Source organism: Squalius cephalus, assembly GCF_949319135.1.
Source record: "Squalius cephalus genome assembly, chromosome: 20".
In the NCBI taxonomy this organism is placed as follows: Eukaryota; Metazoa; Chordata; class Actinopteri; order Cypriniformes; family Leuciscidae; genus Squalius; species Squalius cephalus.
In genome coordinates, this window is record NC_137141.1 from 21,025,894 (window position 1) to 21,041,809 (window position 15,916).

Below are 15,916 nucleotides of genomic sequence, written 5' to 3' on the forward strand. Positions count from 1 at the left end.
TCTAAAAATGGCTGCTCAAATGCAGTTTCATTTTCTCATTTGTTGAAGGATAAACTAACAAAAATGAAATGAAATAATTTATGTTTTATATTTTATAATGATTAATCAGTTATATTATGAAACATTAATTAGTATTAAATAGATTTGAACAATGGTACAGTTTTTTTTTTATTCAAGCAACATGAAATATACATTTATTGTACAAATGCAAGTATTAAAAGTATGCCATTATGCATACAATACAAAACAGGGGGAAAAAAAGAGAAAAACAACTAGGCTATATTAAAACAAAAGAAAAAAAGGTGCCAGGGGAGATAATAATAATAATAATAATAATATTAACAATACATTGGTTAAAGGATTGTGGGATATCAAAGGCATGCAGCGAAGGAAACATCTATGCTGCCTTCAAAAAACCCATCAGATGAAGGTATCACAGGAGACAGGATGTGACACGATCATTGGATTCGGACGTGCCTTCTTGTTGCCCTCCAACATCTGTCCTGCCTGCGGAGGCAGCATTTTCCAGCTTTCGGACGCAGCCCAGATTTCAGGCACATGATCACCCATCTTCCGGAAGTGACGTAAAAGCTGCCGCGCCGCAGTGGATTTTGGGACATCGTGCCATATTGACACACGACAGAAATGGACGCGGGGTTTTTCCGCGTAAGTGTACTATTCTTTTACAAATACCACACCATAAAGGTCGAATACGTTGTTACTATTTGTTATTCGTCAGTTGGTTGACTGGTTGGTTGTTTTAAGGCTGTATTTGATGTGTTCATTGGAGTGTGGCTGTAATGGCGGCTGCGTGAGAGAACCTGAAAATACTCAACAGATTAATCAGGAACAACAGATTTAACGAATTTATTTTCATATTATCGCGCTTATTATTACAAATAAAATCCACTATAAAGTAATCTGTAGTCGACGTATCTTAGTTATATTTGTGAAATACAGACTGAAACCGAAATATAGAATATTTAATGTTCTTATAGACTATGTAACGTTATGTATTGGTGTATACATAGTTCATCTTTTTCATTAGCCTCGTACTGCAAATTGCATGTTAACCTCAGATACAAGTAAAAAGGAAATAAAAATGTGTCACATGATGTTTTAATTATAATTTCATGTTTTTTTTTTTTTTGTTTGTTTTAAAGGGCACCAGTGCGGAGCAGGATAACCGCTTCAGCAACAAACATAAGAAGCTGTTGAAGCAGCTGAAGTTTGCAGAATGTCTGGAGAAGAAGGTCGAAAATATGAAAATACTTGTTTTCTTTGGTGCAAATGTGTTCACAGCACCAGCTTACCATAAGCACGCTGTAACTTACATTGGGGCTCATTAGATTTTAAATTGTTCAATCATATTAGTAGAATAATAACTTTCTAAACTATTATAATTTTGCAATGCAAAGAAATTAAGCATTAAATTGATCAAAAGTGACAGTAAAGGCATTTATAATGTTACTTAAGATTTCTATTTCAAATAAATGCTGTTCTTTTGACAAATAATCAGTTTCCCCAAAAATATTAAAACAGCACAACTGTTTTCAAAATATGTTTGAGCACCAGAATTTTAAAATGATTCTTGAAGGACCGTGTAATATTGAATAATTTTTAACCAAATAATTAATGTAATACTGAATTAATCCAAATAAAAGTTGAAAGTTACCCCAAAATAATATATGGAAAATCCTTTTTGTTTTGTGATGTGTCATTAGGTGGATATGACCAAGGTCAACCTGGAAGTCATCAAGCCCTGGATCACCCAGCGCGTGACAGAGATCCTTGGCTTTGAGGATGACGTCGTCATCGAATTTGTCTTCAACCAGCTGGAGGAAAAGGTAGACGCACCCTCTGCTCTTCCCGCTCTTTTCACACATGCTGCAATTATATATTAAATGTGTTTTGTTCTTTGGGAGGGTGAGAGAAGGTTTGAAGTTCAGTGAATAACCGCTGACAGTTATTTGAAACATTTGTCATGTGTAGATGTAGCAGAAAGCATCTAACATCACAGTCTTTAAGTGTCTGTCTGGTTTTAAAAAGACAGAAAAAGGGGTAAAAAAATGATATTCTCTCTCTCTGAAGATATGATTTGTGACACCGTTCCTTCTGAACAGCAATGTTCTAATGTTGATGTGATTTATGATTTAAAAGGCCTGAACCAATATGGATCTTATTCCTTGCATCTGAAGTATAGCACCAACTCCTAATTAGATCTCACCTGAGCCCAAAGTCTCTCTGAATCCAACTCTCCCTTGATGATGAGCTTTATTTTTTGAGGTGAGTTATAAGCAGGGATTGACATTGTGCCAGTGGTAGAGTCATTTCAGCTTTATCATTTGTGCCTTTCAAAGTCAAAGTTTAGCAATACATCTTAAACACAAAGGCCTAATTTAATGACAATTTTAGAACAACATACAGCTATTAAAGAATGCAAAGAAAACTTAAAATTGCATGTGATAATGCAGTACGTCATTGGTGGTGTAAGATGGTCATGTTTTTCAAGGGGATTTATTTGGCAATAATTATTATTTTGCTCTGTCTAATTGACTAGCTCAGCTGTCAGTTTTAAAATAATATATTGGTTAATTGTTTGATTGTCCATTTGCACAATGTGATACAAATAACAAAGAGAGACACATTTTGCGTTTTCATTAATTTAGCGAAGGCCTGTTTATTAGTCACTGTTTTAGTCTCTAAAGATTTGATTTTCAGGAAGCTTTTGCTTGGATTCCAGAGAGGTATTTGCTCCTATTAATGATACGTACAGGTGTTTCCTTATTCTCTTACTTAAAGAGGTGCTTTCAGTTTTTGTAATTACATAGCCATACAATAACTTAAAGGAATGTTTCAGGTTAAATACAGGTTATGTTTGATCTACAGCATTTGTGGAATAATGTAATTTACCTCAGAGAATAATAAGTCTTCCTTTAGTTTTTGTTTTCTAAAAGAAATTGCAAGGCACTTATAACTGTGCCACGGTTCGAAGGGTTTAAAGACTGAAATGTGAGGTTAAAGCACTTTTAATTCCATAATTTTATTTGTGCTAAAAATGGTCTAAATTCTAATTTTTGCAATTGGATTGCTAATCTAGGTGGATGAACCTGTAGTTATTTTCAGTGGAAACTGATTTTTCCAGGGTTTTTTAAACTGGGGCGGTGTTTCTCAACTAAGGGGCTGGGGCCTCTGCAAACATTCACAGGGGCCACAGGATGAATTTAATTATATTTTTTAAAACGTAATTAAAATGCTAAAAAAATACATTGTTTCTCCCCCCCATTATTACATTATATCTAATAGAATCTCAAAATGAATCACAATAATTAATCTAATTAAGTATAATTTGCTACATTTTTTACACATTCTTTTTTTATTAGCTTTAAAGCTGATTTGGAGCAATATTTTTGAAAAGTACTATACATTTACATATAATTAAAAAAAATATTCAGCTTCAGGTTTGTCATTTAAATAGTGGTTAGAAATACAATATGAACATCAACCTTTTCTAGATAATACAAAAATAATAATAATTGATTGGATAAATAATTGCTTCAGGACAGCAATGATATGTAAAGTAAAACAAAAGGGCTAATATTTTCTTTTTTTATATCACACTTTTTCTGAACGCTGTTTAAATGTGTCCATAAACTGTACATCAGGGGTGCCCAGTCCTGTTCCTGTTGATCTACCCTCCTGCAAAGTTCAGCTTCAACCCTGATAAAACGCAACTAAACCGGCTAATTAAGATCTTCAGGAGCACTTGATAATTACAGACAGGTGTGTTGGATCAGGGTTGGAACTGAACTTAGCAGGTAGATCTCCAGGAACAGGATTGGGCACCCCTGATATACATGCAAAATAAATATGTCTGAAGAGGGCAAGCGAATCATCACATTTGCTTGTTTCTGGTATGAAAAATGGGAAAATTCTTAAATTATTCCATAGATGCTGTCGATGGAGTTTAACCGTTATTGAACCAGAAATGTTCATTTAACCCTCATTTTAGAACACTGGGTGCTCAATCCTGCTCTTGGAGATCTACTTTATTGCAAAATTTAGGTCCAGCACTATTCTTACAACTGAACGTACATCTTTAGGAGCACGATTCAGCATCCCTTGTTTTAGCACATGGATCTCATAGGTTTATTTTCCTCTTCATTTGTTGTAAATAAAGAGTTTTCCATGCCTTGTGTACTCATTATTGCTTGTTCGTCTCTTGCAATTTAGATAAATGATATAGCATTAAACTCAAGGTGATTGAGTGTGATGCAGTAGTGAGGCGGAGGCCAGCCAATGGAGCGCCTTTCTCCGCCCCCCCAGCCCACAGAGCCTGCGCCACTCACACTGAAGACAACTGGACTGTTCTTGCTTTGTGGGGTTTTGATGCACTCTGTTTGTGGACTGTAATGTTTCTATCTCTCAGGAGTTTGATATTGCACAGGAAGAGACAGCCCTAGTGGTGGGGAGGGTCTTATTGCTCCTTGATGAGGGGATGTGAACTGGGAGGGTACATCTCAGTTCAGATAATATGTAAACATGTAATGCATGCTCAAAGTGAGTTTATCCATTTTAGAAGTGTTTTGATCCTTTTATTAAATTGGTAAAAATAAAATTCAGCTGTGACAGTTGGTTTTAGAGACATTTGAGGCCCGCAGGTACTGGGCTCTTGTTGAAAAGCAGCTGTTTACTGGATGTTCAGGAAGGAAAGGTGTAGGTAGACTTTCAGAGCTCAGCACACTGGTTCTGTGTCAGTATTAACTGCATGGTTTTCTCCCCTCTCTCTTCCTCCCTGCTGTTTGTGTTGCAGAACCCGGATGGGAAGATGATGCAGATTAATTTGACAGGGTTTTTGAATGGGAAGAACGCTCGAGAATTCATGAAGGACCTCTGGCCGCTGTTGCTAAGTGCCCAGGAGAACATCGCAGGTATCCCGTCTGCTTTCCTGGAGCAAAAGAAAGAGGAGATCAAACAGAGACAGGTGATGAAGAAGAGCTGAATAGTTATGAACTTGCATACTGATTATAATGGGGTTTTATAAGGTTGGACATTTTGTGTTGTAATTGGGTATGTGTACAACATGATTGTAAACTACAAGTTGAGTGTTTAACAGTTTTTCTATTTGCTGCTTTAGATCGAACAGGAGAAACTCGCCTCTCTGAAAAAAATAGATGACGATAAAAGGGAGAAGGAGATCAAAGAGCGAGCTCAGTCAAAAAGCCCTAAACGGTTGGTTTTGGCCTTCATTTTGCTTAAAGTCAGCATGAAATGGAATTTTTTTTCCTTATTGTGAAGTAAATCTGAGTGAAATGGCTTCTCAAACATTAAAAAATATAGGGTGGCACTTGATTTGTCCATCGGGAATTGTTGGATCATTGTAATTTGCTAATTATAGAGATTTCAGTTTGTTTTTAGTTCAGTTCATAGCAATTTTAGTTGTTGTTTTTGATTAAAGATCATTAGGGCGCATGAATCAAAATAAAAATAGTTATGTACATGGATAAATAATAAATAAAAAAATAGATTTTCATGGTGACGTTAACAATTAGATTAGTATATTTGTTAGTGTAAATAATGGATAATGTTGTAAATCAAATGATGTGTTACAGAACCCAGATGGGAAGATGATGCAGATTAATTTGACCATGTGCTTAACTGCTGTTTTTTTTTTCTGTTTTTTTTTCGTTTAATTCCAGGAGGAAGTCCCGCTCCCCTGTGAAGCGTGATCGTAAATCCAGTCCCTCTCGCTCTCCTCGCCGAAAACCGAGCCCGGCTGCCTTGCCTCCTTCTAGTCCGCCCAATAATAAAGAAGAACCAAAGCAAGAACCGGACCAATCAGAGAGCTCCAAACCAGAGCCTCTAATTGAGGAGGCTTCCTCTACAAGGTAACTATGGAAACCTGACACTGCACTGTGCAATCCTAAAATTGTAGTTTCTATTGACCACTGAAAGACTTTGTGTATGAATCTGAAATCTCTCCCCCTGTCAGTGATCTGGTGGTTGAGATGAAGCCGGACTCCATGTCTGAGGCTGTGAAAGAGTCCTCTCCAGACAAAACATCAAAATCAGAAGACAGGCCCAAACCCAGAGACAGGGATAAGGATGGACGGAGAGATCGCCCGCGCCACCGCTCTCGCTCTCGATCACCTCGTTCTCGCAAACGACCTCGGTCCCGCTCTAGGTGAGTTTTGTCTTTGATGGTGAAGTCAGTTGATTTCTTATCTTAGATAATTTTGCTTACCTGTAAATGTGATTGAACTGGGGGATAAGCTAATGTCTCTTCTAGGTCGTTCTCTCCTCGCCGCAGAAGTCCCAGGAGGCGAATCTCTCCGAGACGCAGGAGCCCCCCTAGACGGCGACCTCCCTCCAGACATAGACGTAGCCGATCACCTGTCCGCAGGTCAGCCTTTTTATTTATTTTTTATTCATACTTTTATTCCACAAGGATCCATTCAATTGTTCAAAAGTTACAGTAAAGACTTTTAAAGTGTTACAAAACCTTTCTATTTCAAATAACTGCTGTTCTTTCGAACATTTTATTCCATTAAAGAATCCTAAAATAATGTTTTAATGGTTTCCATAAAAATATTAAGCAACTGTTTTCAACATTATTAATAAGTGGGTGGGACAGGAGTGGGGGCGATAATACAATATGTACAATAACAATTGCAGAATCATGTGACACTGAAGACTGAAATAATGGCTGCTGAAAATTCAGCTTTAGCATCTCAGGAATAAATCAAATTTTACAATATTACTTTTTCCTTGTATTTTTGATCAAATAAATGCAGCCTTTGAGCATAAGAGACTTGAAAAATAATAACAAACACTAGGGCTGTCACAATTCCTGTCACAATTCCTCGATTAAATAAAAATAAAATAAAACCTATTGCAATTCATCCCTATAAAAAATTGCAATTCATCCATGTCGATTAAAATACCAGAAGTGGCACATTCCAAGGACAAGAAAGCGCATTATTAAACCATTGTATAAGGCTGCTTAATCTATTTAATCAAGGGCTGTCATGCTTTGTTTACATGCTTTGTTTTTTTCTTGGTGGTTATTTTCACAGTAAATGCTACTCCTCAAAAAATTCATCTCTGCATGTGCTGTTTGTTTAGGTTTCCAATAACATGCTTTTGGGAATGCATATGTAGTATGCATTTTGTTTCATTGCGAAGTGTGCTGTTATTTACATGTGTGGAACAAACTCACTCCATCTCTGCATGTGCTGTGAGTTTGGTCATACTCGTTAGTTTGGTGAAATATTCGTTAGTGACAACCCTAATAAGCACGACTTAAATCTTTTGAACGGTAAAGTCACACTGGTGTTACATTTAGTTTTATAAATGTTTTCATGTCTTTTTCATCTTTTTACTCATCTTTAAAATAAAAATCTGTCTTTCATCTGCCTCATGTGAACTGCTAGAAGTTTTTGCTAGTCAGCTTTTGTTCACCTGATCTTGTTTGTCCACCAGGCGGCGCTCTCGCTCCCGGTCCTCCTCAGGCAGCTCCTCCTCTCGGTCACCCCATAAGAGAGCAGGGAAGCGTAGGTCAGCTACACCGCCCAGAAAACTTCCACGCCGTTTGGACCCCGTCAGCCCCTCCAGAAGACGAGGCCGCAGTCCTTCAGGACCAGACACCAGCCCTTCAGGTTGTTTCCTAGAAGTCAATATTATTATTTGAAATGGTTTGAATAACTCCTGAGTATTATTTTTTTTTTTTATCTGAAATGGTTCCTTGTCAGCACCATGTTATTTGTAGGATAATAAGCTATAAAATGATTCTGACCGAAATGCATGTGAAAATTTCAGCTGTGAAGCACAGGCCTGGTGGAAGAAATGACACTCCTTCTCCAAAACCCAGACGGTCCGATGCATCAGAGTCTGGTGAGATTTGGCTCCTAAACGTGCATTTGTGTACATATCAGAAATGTTTAAAGACTTGTAGGCAGAACCCTGTCTACTCTGCAGCAATTCTGCAGCTCTTGTCCCACAAGTCTCTTTTGTTCATTTCAAAGATGAGGGGAGGGTGCATATCATGGCTGTGTGTGGCTGTTAAGGGTGATCGTCCGAAATCGTCCGAAATTAAGTCACAATCTCGAACTTCGAATTAAAAAATGGAATCGTTGATGCTGCCACGCCCCCATGTCACGTCCGGTCGGCTTGCCAAGTGGAAAAAAAAGCTTTGCTAACACAATGCTAAATCATAAATCAGATGTATGTACAGTAACATTACGATGTCCAGCAATCGATTTAAATAGTACATTGGGTTTAATGAGGTCTAATATATGTTGTTAGTGGTGAGAATTTTCACGTGAATAAATGCATAGATCCGACTATTTTAAGTCTGTATTTAAATGGTCCAGTGGCAGAACTTTTGCCAAGCGTTTCAGAGGTTCTGGGTTCTAATCCGCTCTCGGATAGTTTTTTTTTCCTCCTCATCAAAACAGATTGTTTATCAGTGGTTGTAAATCAGGCAGGGACACATTTGTGTGCATTTTGTTTTGTAATTTCACCGGACCGAATAGAGAGTCTCCACAACGGATTGAGGCGCGCGTCCGAGTGAAGGCTGATCGCAACGGCAACGAGCACTTTGATCACTTGATTTAATAAACAACACATTTCAGTGCTAGATCGCCTCTTATTTAACAAACGAACTAAATGAATGCTCTGCCAGTTAACTGGAGATGTTTTATTTATTTGTATTGGTACATTCGTGCCGTGAGATGTTTCAAAAGTGGTGGGGACAATATCGAACTTAGCAAAAAGTGGTGGCTACATGTCCCACCCGCAAATTACACCTATGCTTAAGTCTAGTCTAAAAATGGCATATCAACCTGTGCTTTAAAAAAAATAAATGTAAAAATCGGGAATCGAAAATTTAGATTTGGAGAATCGTGACACCCCTAGTGGCTGTGTGTTTTTGCACATGATTACTCTGTGTTGGTGGGCGCGTGGGTGTTTCTCGGGCACTGAAGGACTCCACTCCTTTGTGTTACAGAAGAGGAGAAGGTGGGCAAAGGGTCAACAGCAGATTCTGTCCAGCAGCGTCGTCAGTATCGGAGACAGAATCAGCAGTCCTCTTCAGGTTACCACTGTTTTTTATTTCCATCACACTCGTCTGTCCTCACTTCCCCTCTCTCTTCCTCTCACACCTACAAGTCGCATTGGATATGGAAAATGTATGCTAGTAGATGTTTGATTTATAATAATTTTTATTTATTTTTGATTTTTTTGCTTATAGACACTGGTTCATCCTCTTCCTCTGAAGATGAAGGTCCAAGGAGGCAAAATAGAGGGGCAGGTGCCAGGAATGGAGAAATCAGAAGGCGGCGGAGCCATTCACCTGCATCACCACGGAGGCGACACAGAGATGCATCCCCAAGGTGAAAATCAACAATATTTGCATGACATTTGCATTTGACCGGTGATTTTCCCTTAAAGGGATAGTTCAGGATTTTAGACATGAATCTCTATAGCTTCCCCATAAGCAGTGTGGTGCATTGACCATGACTTACCCCCGACAGCGTCCTGTGAGCCGAGCTCCGGTCCAGTTTTGGTCAAGATGAAATTAGTCCGGCAAGTTTGCTGGGGTCACGGCAATAAAGCTTTTTTCTTCTCAAATCAATATGTGTTCAAAAGAGTGATATATTTGCAGCACAAAACCGCTGTCTATGGAGAGGTCAGAACTCGTAATGGCTTGGCACTATTTTCTTCCCCGTCATATCACTGCGCGCTGCCGCTACCTACAGCCAGCTGGGAGCCGCGCACGTGTCACTTTGTTTACAGCTCGTAAAGAGAACGATAACATGTCTGACTACAGCAGCGACGATGACAACATTGACTTCGACACACAGCCAAAAGGATTACAAACTGATCGCTCTTGGTGAGTAACGTTAGCTATGTTAGCTCGTTCGTGTAGCTGTTCTGAGCACGTAAACACTGCTGTAAACACTGCCGAACAACTGAAAAAGTGGTGTGCGCCTGCGCAGCTCCCAGCTGGCTGTAGGTAGCGGCAGCGCGCAGTGATATGACGGGGAAGAAAATAGTGCCAAGCCATTACGAGGTCTGACCTCTCCATAGACAGCGGTTTTGTGCTGCAAATATATCACTCTTTTGAACACATTGATTTGAGAAGAAAAAAGCTTTATTGCCGTGACCCCAGCAAACTTGCCGGACTAATTTCATCTTGACCAAAACTGGACCGGAGCTCGGCTCACAGGACGCTGTCGGGGGTAAGTCATGGTCAATGCACCACACTGCTTATGGGGAAGCTATAGAGATTCATGTCTAAAATCCTGAACTATCCCTTTAAGGTCACTACTAAGATGCTTTGTTCATTTAAGGATAAAAATAGATTTTTCAGATCTTTATTTTTTTAGGATGTGCGCAAACTACTTTTAATTGTAATTCACATTTAAACATAGATCAACACATAGATGAAGCACATCGGAAATGGTAAACGGAAGCTTTGCCAAACGCAAGACAAACTTCATTGGTTTTTGCAGAAGCTGACAGAATTGTCATAGTTGGGTGGACTAACCCTTTAATGAATATAATGTTTATAACTGAATTAAATTGAGTCGATACCCTGCCCTGTGGTTTACTCAACTGAGAGATGCTTTATTACTATCAGACCCTGAGTTTAGACTCCCTTTCTCTGCTTTCAGAAAGAGACGTTCTCCATCACCTGCTGGCCGTAGACATCGTTCACCATCTCCTGTTCGCCGCCGCAGGTCACCCTCTCCTCCCCCAAGGCGCAGGTAAAGTCCAGCTGAGTTTATGAAGAGTTTGTGGTTTTGGGTTGTGAAGACTCTTTGACCTGCTGTGGGTATTCATCCCTTTATTCTGTCCCTCCTTTTTCAGATCTCCATCTCCACCTCACCGGCGTTTCACTCCTCCCATCCAGCGCAGATACAGTCCCTCCCCTCCCCCAGCTCAAAAAAGACGCTCATCAGGGTCTCCTCCCAAGCGTAGAAGGTCTCCATCCCCTGTATCCAAGAATAGAGGGTCTCCTTCACCTGTGCCCAAAAGGAGAGGATCTCTTTCACCAGTTTCAAAACGCAGAGGTTCTCCTTCACCCTTGTCCAAGAGGAGAGGGTCTCCTTCACCCGTTTCAAAACGCAGAGGGTCTCCTTCACCCATGTCCAAACGCAGAGGGTCTCCATCACCTGTGTCCAAGCATAGAGGGTCTACTTCACCTATGTCCAAACGCAGAGCGTCTCCCTCACCAGTGGCCAAGCGCAGGGCATCTCTCTCGCCAGTGGCGAAGCGTAGGGGATCACCCTCCCCTATGGCCAAACGTCGATCCCCTAAACGGAACCGTGGCAGTAGTCCAGGAAAAAGACGTACTCCGCCCACTTCTGCTTCGCCTCCACCCCGCCACCGTAGAAGCTCTCCAAATCCCTCTGCAGCCCAACGGGGCAGGGATGCCCGCTCCTCTCCCCCTGCCCACTCTACTCGAGTGTCTTCCAGTCCTCCAGCTCGATACGGCCCCTCGAGTTTATCCCCGCAGAGACAAAGACGTCAGACGTCCCCGTCTCACAGCACCAGACCCATTCGCAGGGTTTCCCGCACACCAGAACCACGCAAATCTCAGAGGTACGTTTTTCTATAGCTCCGCTTCTATTTGTGTAACAGATGAACAATCTCTGAATGACTCTCTTCCTGTCCATTTGTAGAGGTTCTCAGAGCCCCCAGCCTGTAAGGCGACAGGTTTCACATTCACCATCTGCTTCTCCTCCTCCTCCTCCCACGGCTCACAAGCGACCTGCTTCAGTCTCACCCTCTCGCTCTGCTAGCCGTTCTCCACCTCCACCTGCCAAAAAGAACAGCAGTGTCTCCCCAAGCCCATCACCTAACAAGGTATGCCACACCTACCCAAGCTTTGGTCTCAAACTTGCCCCAAACTGGGGGCAAAAAATTCCAGAGAGCTTTGAGGCTTCTAAAACCAAATTTGTATTTGGTTTTAGTTTCCAAACTTTTCAGTTGTTTGTTTTTACAAATGGATCCTATTAAAACTACCGTATTTAGGATTAATGCCAAAAGGGTCTCAACTTTTTCTCCTTGTTTGTTCTGTAGAACTCAGATGTAGAAGGTGGTAAGAAGAAGAAAAAGAAGAAAGAGAAGAAACACAAGAAAGAGAAAAAACACAAGAAGCATAAGAAACAGAAGAAGGAGAAGAGTGGAGAAGAAAAGAGCGGAGGGGCGGCAGGAGCACACGGACAGGAAGCAGAGCCAGACTCTGACCAGAAAAAGGTGAAGTTACACTTTTAAAGCTGTCTGTAGTCCAGTAATATGAAGTGTCTCTCCATTTTTACCATACATATACAAGTTCTATGTAAGGTAAAAGCCTAAGCATATTTGTTATGCTTGAGTCAGACATAATTAATGCTACCTTTCCTGAAGGAATCAGAGAGTGAAGTAGAAGACAGTTTGGATGATCTGGAGAAGCACCTACGTGAGAAAGCTCTCCGCTCAATGAGGAAGGCCCAGATGTCTCCATCTCAGTCCTGAGGGAATTTCTACTACACCCTACATTTCCCTCTTTTTCTTCCACTCTCTGCATTTTAAATGTTTGATGTTGGTTCAGCTTTAGAATGTACAAATTGTTAAAATTCACCCTAGACTTTTGTTTGTTTGGATTTTTTTTGGGAATGTTTATTGCTGAGGAGTTTTATGATGTGAAAATGATTGAGCAGCTGAAGCTTCTTGATCAGAATTTGTCCTCTTCTCCAACCTTAAATACTGTCAATGACTGTTTATCCAAAAACAAACCTTTTTTTAGTCCCCAATCCCTCTTTATGATTCCTGTTGCTTTTATGGTCATGATGAAACAAATGAAAAGCTTATTTGCAGTTCTGAGTTAATAATGTACAAGTTGGCCTAAGGATTCTCGCCTCACTTCAGCAGGACCTTTTACGAGTGTTTTGTTTGCATGGAAGGCAGACCCGAGCGTGTTTGTCCTCTAGTGTGCATGATCCATAAACCAAAACACCCAGAGAGCTGATCCAGCAGGCTGCTCTCTCCTGTTCATCTGAGCATTGTGGCAACGCTCCAGAGCTCTACTGTGCACATGAGAACAAATTAGAAAAGTCTGTTTTCATTCTTTATTTTTGCTTTATATTTTTTGTAACCTAAGTTGTGTTTGGAATTGTCGATCCCTGCAGTAATTTCTGGCTTTGAGCAGTCACATTAAAATGAAAGAAAATATTTTTGTCTCAAATCCTTTTCTTTGAGTTGTATAATTGTTCATATCCTCAATTTGATTTGTTTCCTTTTAAACCAAACTAGTATGGTGACAATTGGATTCAAACAGAATTACATACATTTTGGATGTAATGTATTCAAGGCTGTTTTGCATGTAAGGCTATTTTACATATGTTTGCTAGTCCATGGTTCTGTGGAAAGCCTGTGGTGTCCCAGGTCTGGTGATGACACATGTTGTCACCTTGGCAACACTTGGAGACAGATCTTAAGCGGCCACAGATGAAAGCTCAGTGAGTTCTTACTGTGTAATGTGGTTAACGAGGACTGATCTGCAAAAAACAGACCAAGGCAACAGTGTTTATGCCCTGGTTGTTATTTTATAGTGCCACCTGCTTCCTAACTGCAGGCTGCTGTGGGAATACATGGATATTTCAGAGATAAACATGAGGTCTTTCTTTACCATGGTCTTTACACTGTCCCTAGAGGTCAGACTAAGTAATAATGGAGAGCTGTGTTTCTGAAACTGCTGTTTCTTCTGCAGTGTGCTGGAAGATCATTGTTAATAACAAAAAACATCTTAAAGGGATAGTTCACCCAAAAATAAAAATTCTGTTGTCATTTACTCACCTTTATGTCGTTCCAAACTTGTATGGCTGTCTTCTGTAGGATAAATGCTGGTTACCATTGACTTCCATTTTATGGATAAAGAAAAAAAGAACATTTCTTTTCCCAATGTGGTTTTGGGACATACAATACTAATGTTTTAACGTCAATATTTGAAGCAATATTCAATATCAATATTTTGAAGCAATATTTGGTGGAATAAACCTGATTTTCAATCACAGCTTTCATGTGTCTTGGCATGCTCCCTATCAGTCGGTCACATTGCTGTTGGGTGACTATGCCACTCATGGCAAAAAAATTCAAGCAGCTTGGCTTTATTTAATGGTCGGTGACTCTCTTGCTTACATTTCAGAGGTTTTCAGTGGGGTTCAGGTCTGGAGATTGTGATGGCCATGACATGGTCTTGATCTGGTGGTCCTCCATCGACCCCTTGATTGGCCTGACCGTGTGGATTGGAGCATTGTCCTGTGGGAAAAATAATCCTTCGAGTTGGAACATTGTCAGAGCAGAACGAGGCAATTTTTTTTCAGGATAATCTTGTACGTGGCTTGAGTTATGCATCCTTCGCAAAGAAGGATTGCTGAACTTCTTTGCCCTAATATTATGTAAGCCCTTAGATTTTAAATTAATAAGTTAGGTCAATAATAAAAAATAAGTCAATAATAATAACATAATGTTCATGGTTCTCTGATGTCCATGACAAAAAGATGTTGGGCATAGTGTCACCCAACATCAATGTGATCGACTGATAGTGAGCATGCCAAGACGGATGAAAGCTGTGATTGGAAATCAGGGTTATTCCACTACATACTGATTTCTCTTATATTAAAACATTAGGTGAACTTAAGTTGACTATTCCTAAGTTAAAACATTAGTACTGTGTTGTTTAAAAATGAATATATACTTTATTCGAGGTCTGAAAACATGGCATCTTTTTTTGTTATTTTGACCAGTTGTCATTTTCAACAAATAAATGCTCTAAATGACAATATATTTATTTGAAATTTGGAAGTACTGTTATGTTATGTATACATGTATACACACAGTGCAGGGTAGATTACTTACAAATTGCTGTCAGTTACTGATTCCAAATTACATGACAAAAATTGTAGTTGGTAATCTAGATGACTCATTTTAAGTAATGTATTCGGACTACTTTTTGATTACTTTTTAGATTACTTTTAACCTAACTCGTTTATCGCATTGATTTGAATAGGATAATCTTGTACCATATTGATATGAAAATAAAAAGAGAATGAAAATATATTCCATTCTTTGTTAGCAACAATATTACATGCCTTAAATATTACATTAGGTCAGGGTTTCACACACTGGGGTTCGTGATTTTAATGGAAAGCTTTCAAGTAATTAAATCATAAGAATTACAAATTAAAATAAATAATTGTAAAATAAAAACAAATCAAATTAAAACATTTACTAAAAAATATTTTTTTTAAATGTGTTTATCTGCATGTCATGTGACCATTAACTGACATCAGAGAACCATGAACATTATGTTATTATTATTATTGATTTATTTTTTATTATTGACCTAACTTATTAACTTAAAATCTAAGGGCTTACATATATTAGGGCAAAGAAGTTCAGCTGACAAAAAAGTTGGGGAATCCCTGCATTGCATGTCAATGTGAAATTGTACATTTTAATGTGTTTGAAATACAAATCCTCCTATAGAAAGTAATACATTAAATGACTCACTGAGTGATGACAAATAATAATTAAAGTAATGCTGATTAGATATGCAATGTTGCAATGTTGAGAAAACACTTATTAAAAGTGAAATGATTTATGCAAACCCAGTGATCAGATGCTGTGTGGCTCTCAGTTTTCAGTGATTTCAGGCAAGTTTTTAATTAACCTGTCACTGATTACTTTAATTGTCGCTACCTAGTGGTATAGGCCAGGTATAGGCTATTGAAATTGTATAGAAAAGGTAACTAAACGGATTAGCGAACAAAAGATTCGACTCTGTGAAGAATAAAAAATAATAACCAAGAAATACACGTTACACAGTTTCTGCCAAAATACCATATTTAACAATTATTTTACAGAATTG

The 15,916-nt window shown here is 39.1% G+C and overlaps 1 protein-coding gene across 4 annotated transcripts; it reads left to right on the plus strand.

Moving 5' to 3' along the window:
* Positions 1-582: 582 nt before the first annotated feature.
* Positions 583-13,218, plus strand: srrm1 (serine/arginine repetitive matrix 1). 4 transcript variants are annotated; one of them, XM_079852789.1, is made up of 18 exons: positions 594-666; positions 1,164-1,253; positions 1,725-1,847; positions 2,161-2,286; positions 4,814-4,984; positions 5,138-5,232; positions 5,700-5,888; positions 5,993-6,184; positions 6,290-6,403; positions 7,483-7,658; positions 7,819-7,893; positions 9,008-9,094; positions 9,251-9,392; positions 10,677-10,769; positions 10,873-11,607; positions 11,688-11,871; positions 12,088-12,264; positions 12,422-13,218. In XM_079852789.1, the coding sequence occupies exons 5-18, from the start codon at positions 4,829-4,831 to the stop codon at positions 12,431-12,433; spliced, it is 2,427 nt and encodes an 808-aa protein (XP_079708915.1). In that variant the 5' UTR covers positions 594-666; positions 1,164-1,253; positions 1,725-1,847; positions 2,161-2,286; positions 4,814-4,828; the 3' UTR covers positions 12,434-13,218. The 4 variants fall into 4 exon arrangements, with proteins under 4 accessions (XP_079708912.1, XP_079708913.1, XP_079708915.1 ...); XM_079852788.1 differs by having other exon boundaries at positions 597-666; positions 12,415-13,218; XM_079852786.1 differs by lacking the exon at positions 2,161-2,286 and having other exon boundaries at positions 583-666; positions 12,415-13,218.
* Positions 13,219-15,916: the final 2,698 nt, after the last annotated feature.